This window comes from Macrosteles quadrilineatus, unplaced genomic scaffold (assembly GCF_028750875.1).
Source record: "Macrosteles quadrilineatus isolate MER2022 unplaced genomic scaffold, UCM_ALF_1.0 Scaffold_1__1_contigs__length_201487025, whole genome shotgun sequence".
Lineage (NCBI taxonomy): Eukaryota > Metazoa > Arthropoda > Insecta > Hemiptera > Cicadellidae > Macrosteles > Macrosteles quadrilineatus.
The window spans coordinates 86,598,007-86,617,009 of NW_026542594.1; the positions used below are offsets into that span (position 1 = coordinate 86,598,007).

At 32.1% G+C, this 19,003-nt stretch overlaps 1 protein-coding gene across 2 annotated transcripts in view; it reads right to left on the reverse strand.

The window, feature by feature from the left end:
* Positions 1 to 19,003, reverse strand: part of LOC129000456 (docking protein 2) — a 53,617-nt gene that overhangs the window by 18,287 nt on the left and 16,327 nt on the right. For both annotated transcript variants that reach the window (XM_054428499.1, XM_054427717.1), the window contains exon 2: positions 6,638 to 6,820. In XM_054428499.1, coding sequence (XP_054284474.1) covers positions 6,638 to 6,820 — 183 coding nt within the window. The remainder of the gene's footprint in view (positions 1 to 6,637; positions 6,821 to 19,003) is intronic.

Below are 19,003 nucleotides of genomic sequence, written 5' to 3' on the forward strand. Positions count from 1 at the left end.
ACCTCGTCTATAATATTAAAACGAAAGTGTTTTTTTATTTCACGATTCTGAATCAACCACTCGACGGATTTTCATGTTTTTTGTGTTGAAAGAAAGATAATTTGGAGAACTAGGGAATGTCGAAGCCATAATTTTAGTTTAGGGTCCCCATTTTTTGGAAATTAAGTTTTAATTTTTAAAAAGTCTAGCAGCCGACGCTAAGATTCTAAACTAGCTTTTGGCATAAAATAATTTGTTTAACATAACAGCTGTAAACATTCAGCTTTTGTGTCACAAATTCAGCATTTGGATAAAAATATAAAGACATACTTAGGGTTGACTTATTTATACTATGTGTAATGCTAATCATTGATACGTTCAATTATTCTGTAAGAGGATGACAGATTAATTAAATGTACATAGAAAAATACTAGGATGTTCAAATTATTTTTTAAAGCAATCTTTGTAATCTTTAAATTGTTTTAGAGCAATATAATTTGTTTTAACTAACAGCTGGTTAAATATAAACTATGGAACTATGAGGTTATTTTAATTACTCTTATTTTGTCATTGATTATAAGAAATAAGTAAGATTAGTAGAGATAATTAGACCACAGTTTTAACCAATTTTATTTACTCTTATTTTGTCATTGATTATAAGAAATAAGTAAGATTAGTAGAGATAATTAGACCACAGTTTTAAACAAAATTAATTAAACCACAGTACAAATCGAGGCTCTGTACACGAGTCTTAATAAAAAAGGATAAATGAAAATTATTTTACTGCTCCACTTTTCAAGGAAAGATTAGAAAAATAACAATGTTTACATGTTTTAATTTGTCATGGTAGCTTTTTGTTTACAATTAATGTTTGTCTGCTTTAACTTTGTTTGGATTAGGCCCGGAAATATTGATGTCATAAAACGAAGATCAAGAATAATCAGGAATCACGATTTTAAATTACCACCACAACCTCAGCCGGGTTACAAAGATAAACAGATGGATGACATAGATTGAACACAACGTCAACATTGACCTAGGATACTGCAATTAGACAAACCATCCTTTTATGAAATCGTGTTCAGTTGTGGTTACGTTTGGGGGCGCCTATTTCAGCGCCCCCAAACATGAGAATATCACTTTTATTTCAACTATGAATATATTGAAGTTTAAATTAACTAATATGGGAAATTACGATGTACATTTATTCAATGAGGGTGTGTAATGATCAAGGTCACATTAAAACCGCAAGAAACTTTGTCTTTATATGTGTGTAAACTAGCTGATCTGAATTGTATACGGTTTTAACTGACTACTTAATTCCCGTACGTAGGACGGGCTAACACCTCGTTAGGTTTTAAAAGTAAAAAGATCTGCACTTTTAAATAAGTTTATCTTTTAAAATTAAATTATAGAGTTACTGTGTACTATTTTTACACACATCAGATATGGAATGTACCTAATTAATATTTTTACAAATAAACTATACAAATTGTAGGAGCACTAGCAGGAATATAGCTAATTTCCCATATAGGGAATAAGCTATTACCGTAGGTCTCATTGTAAGACCTGGACCCAGGACCGATTTATTTTTTCGTTTTGAGGTCCCCAGAGGCCAAAAACACCATCCATTCAAATTCATATACATATATATATATATATAATTTTGATTAAATTCGGTATAAACGTGTAAACCTACATTTATTCGAACGAGTTTGCGAACCAGCATGATCCGACCATGGGAACAGGGGTTTATAGGGGGTTTTATGGGTTGAAAATGGGTTCTTTCCATTTTTTACCTTAATAACATAAATTTGTTGCTATTTCTTTCTAAACCATTTTGTAGAGCTTAAAAAAGAAATAATTTAGTATAGTGAAGCGCTGTTGTATGCCTAACAATTAAGGAGAAAATACAAAAAAAAGTGTAATTTAAAATTACCATGTTTTATGGAGAAAATGAAAACTGTTGTAGTTTACTTGTTTATGGATATATGTTGATAAAGTTTGGCATATTTATTCATTAGGCCTACATCCTATACTATTGACAAATGGTCAAAACAAAACTTTTTACCTTCCGCTTAAGGAAACCTTAGCACTTGTTAAACCTAATCATACAGTGTGTAAATTAAGTATTGAAACAAATCAGTATTTTTAAAACCAAAATATATATAAATATTCTGTTTGTGGCAATAATTATTAACAAAGGTTCCGCAATTTTTTACATCTCAAATATTTTTTAACCCCCCCTAACAGGGTAAGGGGTAGGGGGTGACTCTTTTTCAAATAGCAACCTCTATTGAGTGACCTCTCATTTTGAAGGATTTGTCAAAAGAAACACAATGAAGCAAACCCGAGGTGGATATCTCACCCCTAGCCAAAATGGCAGGTATTCCAAAATTTGATTTTCTGTATGTGAAAAAGCACCAATTTCACAAATAATGGAAAGAAATCTGTACTTTTAAAACCAAAATAGATAGAAATATTCTGTTTGTGGAATTGACAATATACATAGGTTCCGAAACTTTTTACATCAACAATAATTATTGTTCAACCCCTTAAACAGGGTAGGGGGTGGGGGTGACTTATTTTTTTCAATAACAACCCCTATTGAATGACCCCTCATTTTGAAGGGTTTGTTAAAAGAAAAACAATGTCGCAAACCCGAGGTAGATATTTCACCCCTAGCCTAAATGGTGGGTATTCCAAAATTTTATTTTTGTAAAAAAGCACCCATTTTGGAATATCCGCCATTTTGGCTAGGGGTGAGATATTCACCTCGGATTTGGGTCATTGTGTTTCTTTTCACAAACCCTTCAAAATGAGGGGTCACTCAATAGGGGTTGCTATTTGAAAAAAATAAGTCACCCCCTACCGTGTTAGAGGGGTTGAAAAATATTTTTGATGTAAAAAATTGTGGAAACTTTGTTAACAATTATTGCCACAAACAGAATATTTATATCTATTTCGGTTTTAGAAATACAGATTTGTTTCAATACTTAATTTACACACTGCATATTAAAACGTGATAGGGTTTTTTTTCACGATTCTGAATCTACCACTTGACAGATTTTCATAATTTTTGTGTTGATAGTAAGATAATTTTGTAAACTAGAGAATGTCGAAGCCATAATTTTAGTTTAGGTAATCAGTTTTTTTTTTTTTTTTTTTTTTTTTAATTAGGCCTAAGTTTTAATTTTTAAAAAGTCTAGCAGCCGACGCTAACATTCTACTATAGCTTTTGGTATAATACCATTAGCTTAACGTAACAGCTGTAATCATTCAGGGTTTTCGACACAAATTCAGCATTTGGATGAAAATTAAATGACATACGTAGAATTGACTTATTTATACTATGTGTAATGATTGATATGTTCATTTACTCGGTAAGAGGATGAGAGTTTATTTATATTTACAGTTTAAATCTGGTAAAATACTAGATGTTCTAATTAATTATTTTAAGCAGTCTCTAAAATATTTAGTTTGTTTTAGTACAACATAATTTGTTATAACTAACAGCTGGTTGAATAAAAAAATGTTTTAAAGAACTATGAGGTTAGTTTATTTACTCTGTGATTTTGTCATTGATTATAGGAAATAAGTAAGATTCTATAACCATTGCTGTATACAAATCGAAACTCACCAATATTCAAAAGAAAGCTTATAAGAATTCTCAAAATCCAGTAAAATTCTTAGGTGTGATGATGCAGAGCAACCTAAAATGGTTTTCCCATATTGATGTTATCGCTCCAAAACTCTCCAAAGGAATTTTTATCTACATATTAATTTGAAACGGTTTTTCTTTGTCATAGCTAAATTGAGAGAACGGCTGGGCGCAGAAACTCGGTAGAGGTGTCTAAAGAAAGGTCTTGGTCTGTAGATGAGCCATCAAAAGAGAAACGTGGTAAATTCCCATGGGGCTCTACCCCAGTGGCCTTTGAATTCCCATCCCATGTTATTCTTATGGAGGAAAAACTGGGTTTTTGTCCCAGCTAATTTTAGAGAACTGCTGGGCGTAGAAACTTGGTAGGGGTCTCTAAAGAAAGGTCTTCGTCTATTAGATGAGCCATCAAAAGAGGAACGAGGTAAATTCCCTTGGGGCTCTGCCCCAGAAGCCTTTAAAGTTGCCTCTTCAAATTTGTTTACCATATGCATAATTCTACACTACTTTTTAATGAAACAGCTGTTAATATTTAAATTGTGATTTATTGAATTTTTCAAAATGAAGTACAGTATGGGTTTTTCTGATTTTAAAATCAATTTTATTCTGCATCGTGTCATGTTTTGCAATATAATGTTCTATTACCAAATCAGTGGAAAATCCTAATATCACAGTAACTCTTAAAATTATTTCTTATGGAGTTAACTTATATCTATTGTATGGCTTGGTTTCTGCCTTTTTTTTACCACTTCTTGGAGATTGTACGAAAGTGATATTCTTTGGCGTATTGCATCTGTAGACGAAACTTGGGTTGGTGAAATTATTACAATGGAAAAAAGCTAGAAATCCTGGACAATTTGATATAGGCTAAAAATAAAACTCAATTAACAATACGCTACATTTCTTGAGCAATCATTGAAATAACCGATTTGCAAGCAATGGAAACATAGAAAAAGTCATAAAACACAACCAAGTAGAAGAAATAGAAATAATGTTTTTTTTTTTCATTTATAATCGTTATCATAGACAACCTAATGCGCTATGAGAGGGAAACATTTGTAGAAAACACTAAAAAACAAGATCAGCTTTTTGAAAAAAATATAAGATATTTACAAAAGATTTTGATTATATCTAACTGTTGTGTAGATTGTGAGTATTTCCATGATCTTTGAGTCGCCTGTAATGCTTCGCAATTGCTCGAATTCGAGCAACAGGTACATTAGTTTTAAGAAATTTAAAATCAATTGTTTCTCCAGATATATTGTTAACTGTGTATTTTAGTTATGTTCATATTCATTTAGTGTATAGTGCCATTCTCTGGGCTAATTGTAGCCATGCCAACTTCTTGTTTGTTTTACAAAAAAGAGCCATTAGACTGTTAAGTAATGCTCCACCACGTAGTCATTGTAAGCCTATATTTACAAAAAGTAAATAAAGAAACGTCTTATAACACTTAAAAAATATATTTTTGCTTATACTGTTACTCACAAAACGGTAAATATACAAAAAAGGTGGTAAGTGGTGATCGATTACGATTGGAGTGTCCAATCAAAATCGATCCACCTTTTTGTATATTTACCATTTACCGTCTTGTGAGTAACAGTATAAGCATAAATATATGTTTTAGGTGTTATTAGACGTTTCTTTATTTACTTTTCGTAAATTTAATAACACGTACGATGCTGATCAAGAAGTTATTTTGCCTATATTTAAGAAATTGTCTATGATGCCCTTAACCTGTATTTATATCTTTCAATGCCTGTTATATATTAAAAATATCCCCGCCGCAGCAAACCTGCAGACTAAGCGAATTTCCATTTGCCTGGTTGGATTTACACTAAAATGTCTCCTTAAAAATATCACATTTATTCCCTATTTAAATATAATCAGTTTAACACATACTTAGGTTTGCTGCATCAGGGAGGGTAAAACTGTTTTTTTTTTTTGTAAAATGTGAATAGTTAGTAAGAAATAAAAACATTTTCCAAATTTGATCAAAATATGTTCAGAAACAAGCAAACTACAACAGTTTACTTATTCTCCATAAGAATAACGTGGGAATTTTAAATTTAAAATTTTTTGGAATTTTCTCCGTAACCATTAGGCGCATAATAACACTTCAATTTACTAAATTATTTGCTTTTTTAAGCTCTACAAAATGGTTTGGAAAGAAATTGCTAAATATTATGTTTTTAGGGTCAAAAATGGGAAAAACCTATTTTTACCCCATAAAACCCCCCGTAAACCCCCGTTCCCATGGTCCGATCATGCTGGATCGCGAACTCGTTCGAATAAACGTACGTTTACACGTTTGTACCAAATTTCATCAAAATCGGATCATTTTTGCTCGAGTTATCGTGCTGACGGACACATATATATATATATATATGAATTTGAACGGATGGTGTTTTTGGACTCTAGGGACCTCAAAACGAAAAAAAAAAATCGGTCCCGTGTCCAGGTCTTACCATGAGTACTACGGTAATAGCTTATTCCCTATATTCCCTATATGGGAAATTCGCTAAAACAACTGTGATATTTTACTTTGTAATAAGGATGTGCACAAGTATGCCACAAGGAATTGTAATAATTTAAGAATAGATCAGTGCCTTTATGCCACCACTCAAGCTAGCTTTAAATATATACCGCTACCAAATTGTACAACAAGTTACCAGTTAAAAAAAATGTTACCATTAAGTGTTCTTAAAGTAGCCATCAAAAGAATTCTACAAAAAAACTGTTTTTATAAAATAGAAGATTATTTTGCCTCAACCTTAGATTAGTTTTAATTTACCCCTAGGTTGTATTATTTTGTTGACGCAGCCTATACACTATTGTACTTTTCAATATACAATTTGTGTCTATGGAATAAAGATGATTTGATTTGAGGTTCTAATGTAAATGGGGCACAAGAGAGTGTAAATATAATTTCGAGCAATTTGCCTGGAAGTAGAATAGTTCTGATTAATTAAACATGCATTGATTGAATACCGTACTTACCAAAAACACATGTGGTTGGTTATGTTTTTGAGGGTCCTCAGTAATCTTGATACAGTTTTCCAATGTTATGATTGGCATTAAGGAAGTTTTCATCGCATCTTCTTCACTGTCAAACACTTCTAGTCGTTCTATTCCATATTTACTAGCCTTGTACAATTTACAATATTTTCTCTGCCATGATTTCTGAAATAGAGGGATCAAATTATAATCTATATCTATATCTATATACAGTACTTATTTAATAGACAAGCAGGTTTTTTGTGACAATTACTCCTCCGAAACTACTGAACCGATTGACATGTTTTTGTTGTCATTGGAAAGAGCGTAACGTGAAGTTGTGCAGGAAACTTTCTTTTTAGGGAAATAATTAGAGAGTGAGGCCCTGGGGCCCTTTAAAGTTTTGTATTTCTCCATAAGATTAACATGGGAAACAAAAATTATTATAAAACTCCAGCTGTTGTCAGAAATTAAAATTGAGAAGAAGAACATATGTTAATTATTGTAAACAGTCAATAAGTTTGCTAATTTAACAGTTTGCTACAAACATTTACTGATTTGGTTGAAGTTAAATATTTATCCTTTAAATTTGGGTTGGCATAAATAAAGCAAGAGACCCTGGATAAATTGAAATACTAAAAAGAAAACTGAGTTAACACTGTGCTGCATTTCTTAGCAATCATTGAAAGAGCCGATTTGCAAACCATGGAAACACAGGATAGTCATAGAACACCACCAAGGAGAAGAAATAGAAATATTGTTTTTTTTTAGAATTTATAATTGTTATTATGGACAACTTAATGCGGCTATGAGCAAGGCGATTTGTAGAAAACACTGAATAAACAAGATCAGCTTTTGAAAAATGATAAGATATTTACAAGAAATGATGATTATATCGATCTGTTATACGTACATATTGAGTTTCCATAATCTTTTGAGTCAAATCTTTTAAAGTCATCAGAAATTATGGTTGTTATTCGTTTTAAAATAACGCCTGTAATACTTAGCAATTGCTCAAATTCGAGCAACAGGGACACTAGTAAGAATAAATATGAAGATAATTTGTTTATAAAACATTTTAAAAAGGCTTCTTGGAAATTATCTGAATAGAATATTACTAATAGTAATATAATAATATAGTAGTACAATAATTTGATAAAAAATATTTATTCCTATTTAATCCTCACAAAATCAGCAAATAGGTAACGGTAATTTGTTTATAAAACATTTTAAAAAGGCTTCTTGGAAATTATTTGAATATAACAAATCGTTTTGATAAAACATATTTATTCCTATTTAATCCTCACAAAATCAGCAAATAGTAACAGTACACAGTCAAACTTAAGAGACCTATGTGATTACTGATGGTATATGACTATATAAAGTAGACTATGCTATATCTTATATATTTAAAAAATTTGGTTTTTCTTTTATATTGTGATGTTAGATTGTTTTTCTTTTAATAGTAGATTATGATAAATGCAGATAGGTTAATCAGGGACCGCGTCTCGTTGTCCCTCCGTCTACTTGTACCTCGAGGCCTAGGGACAACTAGTCGTAGGTACAAGTAGACGGTGGCTCACCCGACTAGTTGTACCTGCAGATTTTTAGGAGGTACAACTAGACGTAGGTACAAGTAGACGTAGGTACAACTAGACGTAGGTACAAGTAGACGGTGGCTCACCCGACTAGTTGTACCTGCAGATTTTTAGGAGGTACAACTAGACGTAGGTACAAGTAGACGTAGGTACAACTAGACGTGTATCCCACCGACAAGTAGTATCACCTAGCTTGTACGGATGCGACCAGTTGTCCCTACGACTAGTAGTCCCTACGACTAGTAGTCCCTACGACTAGTTGTACCTACGCGTATTTTGCGTCCTTATAGTCTAGTTGTATCTATCCTTCAATTCGTTACCCTGTTTAATTGATTACTGCACGAGTACTTTTTAATAATACCCTTAATTAAATCAGGAACTGCAGTGTTCCGAGTTGATTGAGTATGATTGGCAAATATTTTTCAACGCAATACGATGTTTTAGTAGTTTTACAGACGTTAATTGGAGGCTGAAAGCTACGCATTGCTGTCCAGGGTCGAAATGGCAGCTATAGTTGTGATTAAAATTTTCCAGCCCTAGTACCGAAAATCGCTTATTTAATTAAAACATTTATATATATCATCATTAAATATACAAGCAGTATATCCCTAATGAATTGCAATAGACCGCTGCCCAGCAATTATGTATTACTATTTTTGCTGATTCCTTTAAATATTTTTTCACATAACCTTAAAGTATTTGCATTGATTAGTGTGCATATCTTATAGTTTACAATGGATTTCCCAGTGATCAATGAACAATGAAGTGTACAATAAAGTTGAGGTCCAGCGGTTGAAAACTCGACAAAAACTATGCAATGTACTACACATACTTCTCCATTTAACATACACTGTAAATAATAAATGTGATTGGAATATGTTCCATTTGTTTTGATTTTATTTTCATAATTAGTTGTTATTTCGTCACCAGCATAGCAACCCGTTAAATCCATGTTAGTTTTAAACATTTGTAATTCTTTTTTTATGTCTTTTTAGTCTATTTTAATTTATAAAGGCATTCTGTAGATCGACAGGAAAATACATTTCCACCGATATGCGGATATTTTCTCTGTGATGTTCACGAGCTGATAAAAAGGTTGTAAAGAAACATGCTTGCCTACTAGTGCAGTAGAAATAATCGAAAATATAGCTTAAGGTGGAACTAATTGCAACAGAAATGATTCTTGCTGTAAATGGTAGGTAGTATGCTTCTGATCAACATACTAAAAATATACATCCGCACTGTGGCGCAAAATACGTTTTTTGGCCGCCATCTTGAAAAAAGTGTCAAAATTTTAATATTCGTAAAAATAACTTTTTGGGTATCAAATTATAGGAAATTTAATGCTGAAAAATGTTATAATAGTGGTTATAAGCACTATTTAGAAATACGATCGTAGTACAAAATACCCCCGCCGCAGCAAACCTGCAGACTAAACGAATTTCCATTTGTCTTAATTGATTTTCAATTAAATCTAGTAATTCTGTTTTAAACATCTTTGTACAACTAAATCTAGAGTTCTACTGGACCGATTTTATAACCTAATGGGTCATTGGAAAGGAATTCGTGTAGATTTTCAAATAATTATTAAAGTTTGATTTTTTAAGATTTGCTAGGTGAAACCCGTCAACGTCGACAATTAGCTTAGGTACTGTTGACTTTGCAAGTAAGATCTTTTTAACTATAAATCGATGATAGATAACTCCACTTTTAAACAATTTGGGTCGTTTATAATTTAGCAGTGTGCTTTAGGTACGTCCAATCTCAATAATCAATAATCCCAATGGAATCTGGTATTTCACTGAAGATTTTTAGATTAAAACATATAGGATAATGTAGCTGCTGGAATACATTTTTAATTAAAGTAAAAATTGAAAAAATCCGATTTAATTGTTTTCGTAGGGTTATACATTTGATAGATTAATGATGACAAATATGTGCTTGCATAGCTTTGAGACCAAAATTATGAAAATCGGTCCGGTAGAAGAGCCGAACGAACTCGAAAAAAACAAATTTAACTCCTGTAAGTAATGTACAGGGAGGCAGTTTGTGCATAGCTCAAAATATACGTCAAAATGAGTGCTGACGCTTAATAGCAAATCTATGGTGTGTCTATAGCTTTAGTTTAAAGCCGAATTTACACTATGTAGCAAAACCTGCTATATAACTTTTGCTATATAACATTGCTTTATAACTTTTGCTGTATGAAAAATTTACAAACAATTTTAGTGATTCTGGTGCTCGTGCTATATTTTATATGTAGCACAACCTCATTCGCATTCCGTATCGAAATGTGCGCTGAAGAGACATTGTTCGTGGCAGCTATCGTGGTGATCTTGGAAGTCAGAAAGAGAGACAGACAGGAGCGAAGATTTTAGCAAGTTTTAGGTTTGACCGCTTCTTGCTTCGAGAAATAAGTACAGTGTAGCAGATTTATTACGGGACCTTAATGATGATGAATACCCTGACAATTCATAATTAAAACGCTAAATAAGGCGACGGTAACTTCAAAAACGTTTTACGTATGATCACAACGCCGGTTGTCCACGGAACAGTTCAATTAAGTTTATAATATCAATAGCCCCGATAATATCATCCCGATCCTAGGCACTGCCACTTTCCGTTTCCAGTCCTTCCATTGTAAACAAAGATCGCTGAGCAAAACCGTTCAGCGCTACATATAGCAGATGCTAGACGAAAAATATATGTATATCATTGCTACATATGGCAATGTTAGATGTAGCACGTATTTCTTTTGATATTTACCGACTCCCGATGGATAGCACAATTTTATAGCAGGATCTGCTACATATAGCAGTGTTATATAGCACTTTTGTTAAGTTACTTTTTCTACTTCTAGCAAATGTTATATAACATTGCTAGATGTTACACAAATCTGCATAGTAGCAGGTTTAGCTACATAGTGTAAACCCGGCTTAAGGCCAAAATTATGAAAATCGGTCTGGTAGAATAGCTAACCCGACTCGGAAAAGAAAAACCAATTATTTTTATAGATGGCAATAATTGATTTACCAGTATGCATAATCTTACCATACGAAAAATGAGTTGATGATTTAACAGCTTATTGTTATATTGTTATTTAATTAAATTTTCTTTGATTAAATATTGTTGCTAACAATTTGCATTTGAGTTTAAAGTGTGTTTCTTATGTCAAGTGTGTGATTCTAATGTTATGAGCTTAATATGTACCAAATATTAGTGAGTAAAGTGGTGTATGGATTTCATAACCATTATTTTACTAGAGACCGTTGCATTAATTTAACCACAATGGGCTCTGTTGCTAGTCTATTAAATAAATAACATTAGGTTTAACGAAACAAGTACCAAGGTTTGCTGCTACAAGGAAACCAATTAAGTGTGTTTTTAGTGAATATTAATTGTTTAGTATAAAATAAATAAATCTTCAAAGTTTTATCAAAATATATCCATAAACAAGGAAACTACAACTTTTTACCATATTCTCCATAAGAATAACATGGGGATTGTAAATTTCCAATTTTTTGAATTTTCCATGTTACCAATAATCGTACAAAACCCCTTTGATATACTTAACTATTTGTTTTTTAAGCTCTTTAAAATCGTCTAGAGAGAAATTGGGAAATTTTACGTTTTAAGGGTCAAAAATGAAAAAAAAAACAAATTTTAAAAGTATAAAATAACTTATAAATAAAAAACTTTTCAAATGCCACGTTTTTAAACAAACTTTTTTTCGCCCATAGTGCATCACTGTTAACAGTATTTTTTTAATTCAACCATTATATTCTTTTCCAGCATGAAATGTTTTTTAATTTGATACCAAACCAGATTTTTTAACAATAATTTAAAATTTTACACTTTTTTTAAATCGTGACCAGAAAACCGTATTTTGCGTAACAGTACAAATGTATATTTTTAGTATGTTTTTTATAAGTGTATTACCTACCATTTCTAACTGGAATAATTTCTGTTGCAATTAGTTCCACCTCAAACCCTATTTCTACTGCACTATACATTATTGATATATTTTCACAGTTTTGTATAGTTTGGTGAAAAACAGCAATCGTACCACGGACCGATTTCATCTTCGTCTCGAACTTAAAAATGATCCCGAGCTGAAAAAAGTCATTTTCGGCATCGTAGGATCGGTGAATACTAAACTCTATCTTGGAATTGCATACACTCGCTCCTATCTTTAAGTTTACGTTGTTGCCATACAATAAATGTATAATTAAACACAAAAATTCACAAGTTTTGTTGTAAGTACTATATCATGTATAAATAAAAACATACAATAGCATCATGTGTAAGTGTATTCTGTAAAACTTTAAACAAATATTAGTAAAATAGTTTTCAGGCAAACTATTGTTGAATTAATTAGTTTTAAGTTGTTAAATAAACCTCGACCCGTGCTATATGTTTAATGGAGTTTGTCCGGAAAAATACCATAGTAAAATTAAATCAAATAAATAAAATCAAAAGCGATTCATAACAAAAGAATAATAGATACAGAATGAACGTAATTTCTGAAAATCGACAGGGCCCACATATGCGAAGCCTGTGCGTGGGGACCAAGTTGACTCAATAATTGGCAATTTGTCATAGTCTTGTAACATAATTAACTACCACTACTATAATTATCAATACATTTTTTAAGGAGAAACAAACGTCCGATTATTTCTAGGCAGCCACAACAGATAACTTTAGAAAACTACGTTATAAGAATTAGAACAACTCAAAAATTAAATTGTTTACATGATTTGTTTAGCCTAACGAAGAAAATCATGAAAACCAAATTTAACTCCCATAAGAAAAACATGGGGAGCAATTTCGTTTACGTATAAGCCGAGTGAGATAATAGAAAAATATACGCCGATGCTTGATGGCAAATCTGTGCTTGCATACCTTTAATTTGAGACCTCAATAATAAAAGGGTCGGGTAGCAGAGCCAAACGAATAACCCATTTTCTTAAATTTATAAGATTATTTATTATTTATTTATTTTAATTATTTATTTATTTTACTTGACTGTTAATACCAAAGCAAAAGCTTCAACTTCGTGTAGATATTATGCGTCCGGATTACGAATAAACATAAAACAATCTTACACCAATTTACCAATAAGTTTAATAAACCAAAATTGCACATACTCGGGACAGATTTCTTATAAAGAGATGCTATGACAATATGATCAAATCTCTAGTTAATATCGTTTAGGTTGTGTATTCATTAGTCAGGACATTGATTGAATAAATAAATATTTAAACAGTATATATATATACTAAAACATAAATACAGCACAAAACAAACATATAAAACATAAATGTAAAACATAAATGTACAGTAAATAAATAGCCTAATTGTTACAATAAATTAACAATGATCATTTGTTAAATTAATCAGTTCAATGTTATTTATATAATACGACCATAAAGATAGGCGAATGTCTCTCGTGTTTATTAGGACAATAACACAATATACCTTTTTGTTGATTCAGGAACACGCCATGAACAGCTATTTCTGAGAAAGGTGAACGGAATACCTGTTGTAAAATGCAGCTAAAGACATCTGCTACAAAGTATTTGACTTACTGTTTAATATAAGCAAAACCATATAGATTCAGTACTTGGAAAGGCAAAGGAAATATTTTGTAAACAGCGTACAGAATGTCCCGTTAATCCCCACACGTTACTCAGAATGGACTTCATTTGCAAATTCTTAGAGTTTACTTTCACAACAATCCATTCCAGTTATTGGGGTGTTGGGTCAGCCCTCTATCGCGTAGTTGCGAGAAAGTGATTGACCTCCAATCAACCTAAATATTGTTTTGATTTTACGTAGTACTGTGGTAGTTGCTAAAAAAAAAACTCTTTCACTCACAGTATTAAACATTTTCAAAAAAATTTTGATTATATCAAACTGTTATGAACAGTGTGATTTTTTTATTAATAACATAAGCTTTTAGTTGATTATTTTAAACTCCTTGAATGACAAAAGTTTTAATGTAAAACAGATCTATAATCTGATGTACGCTGCCCAACAAAGACGTTATTTATTTATTAGTTTTGAAATAATTCCTGGTAATACACATAGCTTAAAAATTAGTCGATTTCGAGAAACAGGTACACTACATTATAATGCAAACAAAACGTAAATAACACTTAGATTTTCAACCCATTACTGATTTTATACTGATTTTAAGTCTAAATCTACACAGGCAACGTAACTTATGAAATACTCTTAGTTTATGAAGGCTTGGTATAAAAAGTCTTGTAAAGTGCCATTCTTGTGTGTTCTCTGGTTAGGAAACTAGCCTTAATATTTAGTTGTTTATGATATAAGCGGTCTGATTCATACCTACAGTGTATTCAGGTTTTGGACTGGCTAGGCCTATATAAAAAATATGCATGAGTGTTCGATGTCATCATGAGCGTTGGAATGTTTGCCTAAAAAAAATGTCGTAGTAGAGGGTGATAGTGTAAATCATAGCTGTTCCCTGGTCCATCGGCCGGTGCCTCGAGGAGTAATGACCGACGAACTAGGGATAGAGCTGATGACTCATCCGGTCATGTGAACATCGATATATTAACTAATACTATTTAATAGTAACTAGGTGAAACCCGTCGAAATCGACGGTTACTTTCAAGGATTACGTTAATTCACCTAACTGCGATAAATTGGATGAAATATAGGCTACATATTTTGAGCATTTAGCATTGTTTAAAGAATAATAAGTGTAAAACCAATATTGATATTAATTGCGTTAGTCGCCAAATTCGGTTGATCATTCAGTGAATAAAATATTCCCCTTACCGTACGTCATCGGAGTTATTATTAGTATGTTATCTGGTATCTCTTCCTTTGGAAGAACCTTTAAATAGTATTAAAATCGTATTGGTGGATCTTTTGTAGTTAAACACTTCCGTGATTTCATCAGTGTACATAATATGATTTTATTTGAAAAGAAAACTTTTTTTGGGAAGACATATTCAAAGGGAGGTATATCCGTTACAGTGTAAGTTTGATTTTTCCTTCGTCACGTCGCGTCAGTTCATATCTTACTTCTGTGCCAACGAATGCACCCTCTAGCTTACTTTTGAGAAATTTATTTTGAGGTTACTGTTGAAGCTGGAATTTCTTGACATGGGGGATGTCAGTTAGTTGTCTCAGCCTTATCAATAACATAAAGTTGTCAATATAATCTCTCTACAGAATGTTAGGTGTAGTGTAATACTTGAAGTGAAGTTGGATTTTATTCTTGAACTGTTAGGGGCCTCCTAGTTCATACGGCCTTTTGACTTTATTGGCAGCAAATAATGCAAATGACATAGCAATGGGACATTTCCAAAAACAAAAAACACTGTAAATTGGCTGTTACGTATACATTGACGTTTAAATATTGTTAATCAACGTATTTTATAAAGGATTATGTGATCTAGTTTAAATGGAATATGACCTTTCTGTCATGACAGTAGCTGCATAAATAGTATTTTCTCTCTGTACCATATCTTACAGCCAACATGTCGTGTTATTTTCAATAATGTTACCAACCCAGTGCGCCAAAGTTCGTAATATAGGCAGGTGCAAATAATTTGTCAAGATAGGTACCATTTTAGGCAATGTTTCTATGTTTGGATTTTATTAGACATGATAAGAGCAGATATTTGTACATAAATATTTGATATGTGTAGAATAATATGATAAAATGTAGGCAAAAGTGGTGAAAAAAGCAGACACCATCCAGTACAATAGATATAAGATAGTTCAATAAGAAATAATTTATGAATTGCTGTGATAAAAGGATTTTGCACTGATTTCGTAATGGAATGTTACATTGCAAAACATGGCTGAAAAATAAGAAAAACAATTTTAAAATTAGAAAATAACATTAACTCCATTGTTTGAAATACAATTTAAAAATAAACAGCTGTTTCATTAAAAAGTATTATTCACATGGCCAAAATGTAAACAACTCTGTGGAGGGATCTTTAAAGGCTTCTAGGGCAGAGTCCTAAGGGATTTTGCTTAGTTTTTTTTTTGATAACTCATCTACAGACCAATACATACCTTTCTTTGGACACATCTACCAAGTAGTGTCGCAAAATTTGCGTACAGCTGGAATTTAGCGAAGACTGCGTACGACCCGCCAGGTTGATGTTTGACGAGGGTGAGACAAGGCTTGACCCTTGTGTCAGTGGAATTTGACAAGCGAAGTTTGCGTACACCAACAAGAACCACGGCTAGGTATTGACTATATATTTGACTAACATTTGACTAAAGCAACCAATCAGTTCTCACTGATTAAATAAAACTTACTAACTATATTTTTATTTAAGTGTTTGATAGAGTTCATTCAATTGTATTTTCCTTATACTGTATATTTCTAACAATATAATTTTTTTTTTTTTTTATAATAAGTCTGTTTTTAATCTTGAAATTATTACCAGAAATGATAAAATAATTATATCCCAAACGGATTAGTAAGCTTCTTTATTTATCCTTAAGTTTTAACTGAACCTTTTAATAGCTATTACGTAGGAAGGGCCAACAGCTCGTAGTGATTAAACTTAACTGAATTTTAATTTCTATTATAGTATATTTTTCCCTTTGAATACATGTTCTTGTTAAATTCAATTATATGTAAATTATTTTTTACATTCATAATTATTTTGTTCTTTTTATATATTTCTTCATTACATTTAAACTATATAAACTAAATTTTATACTGAGCTAGGTATGTGTACACTGGCTATGTAGTCTGCAACTAAACCAAGATTAGTTTTACTAAGAACTAATAAGCGCGCGCAAAAAAAGTCATATCTGGGTTATTTTTCAATGGTACCGGTATTTCAATACTGAGCTTTAATTACGTTTTCGTAGAAGGTAATTAAGATGTTTTTTTTAGAAAAGTTAGTAGTTAAGTGTGAAATAAACTAATTTGTCAAAGTATATGCATCAACTACCAAACTACGCCAGTTTACGTAATATCCATAAGAATAACATATACATTTTTAATTTGAACTTATTGTAATATTCTCCGTGACTAATACCATACAAAAACACTTTATTATACTCAATTACTTGTTTTTGTAAACTCTGAATTTATTTATTTAAGATAATTGTTTAAAGTTGTTGTTTAAGCTAGTTAATGTTAGTTTCCTATAGAAAGGTAGAGTTTAAGTGGAAAAAACAATGATAGCAGATCTTGACAAGAAATAAGGAAAACCAAAGTGTAATGTGGATCAGGACTGACCAAGGGACACAAAGTACGTCGTTGTCAAGAACAGGGGTTTCTCAATGAGCTGCAGACAAGCCAAATTTTCCTGGCTTTTGTAGCAAATTGTTTATAATAAATTGTTGTAAGATTGTATGATTTTTTTTAAAGAAATAAAATAAATCCCTTAAACTGGTGACAAGTTGAAGGGGAGATACAACTAGCCGCAGGTACAACTAGACGTAGGTACAAGTAGGCGTAGGTACAACTAGTCGTAGGTACAAGTAGTCGTAGGTACAAGTAGTCGTAGGTACAAGTAGTCGTAGGTACAAGTAGACGCAGACGTATGAGGTACAAGTAGACGGTGACGTTCCCGACTAGTTGTACCTGTAGATTTTTAAGAGGTACAACTAGACGTAGAGACAACTAGACGTAGGTACAACTAGACGTCCGCACCATCGTCAAGTTGTCTCTACAGCTTTGGACGGGGTACAACTAGACGCCTGTCACCAAAATGCAGCAGGTACAACTAGACGCCGGTACAAGTAGACATCGCCCCGGTTAATCACAATAGCTGAAAAGTGTGTTAGGCTAATACCATTGACTATTGGATACTGAAGTTGTTATTAATAGTCAAAGCTAATACCTTATGAGGGTTTTAAATAAGAGTCCTTTGAGTCTGTGGCAGATTCTGGTCTGGTTTAAGCTTAAGTTTTGGGGGGGAAAAAACGCACAAAATTTGCACTTTTTATACTGTAACGCAATATACAGAAAAAGTGGTTTTATTTTTTCTTAACCCTGGAACTGCTGAGTTAGATTCGCTAAAATGCCATCATATTTTTCTGCAGTTTGAACAGTTATTGAAAACAAAAATAAGGCAAAACATATTGAACGGCTAGTGGATTTGTTCAAAGAAGAACGAAAGAAAGATGAAGTCGTCTTCAAGGATTTAATGGCAAATGATGACACGACTGCAGAAGTTTTAGGCCTCTCTTTGACTAGGCCTCGTACCAATACCAAGCAAAGCCACCGCTCTAATGTACCATCAGAAAGTATAGAGGACTACTTCAGAAAATCACTGTTTACTAGTGAACCCGTGCGGCTCAATGAGCCGCATAGTACAGTATGAAACATAACGCCGAGGAAACCTTTATGCTTAAATTCGAGTAATTGTAGCTACATCTTAAGTACATCTTAAGTGAGTTGTTAAACACTTGTTAGAAACTAATTTTAAATATCTCTGTTTGCACGTCGTCAAGGTTCACATTATTTCTGCTCTCAGTTTTAATTGATAACTTCTTTGAATGTGTTGATAACTTTACTTATATAAAGTAACACAGTTTTCATAAAACTAATTTAATATTGTACTTTAATATCATAAAACTGGCTTCATCACAATTCAAGACAAAACATAAATAAACAACAAAAACAATACAATTAAAGAACATATGTTATTTAACATATGAACATTACCAACATCTTCCTTTTTCCAAAATGTTTTTAAGTTCTTAAAAATTGTCTATTTCGAATGTAGTCTTTTCCTTCCTCGCGCACAATGTA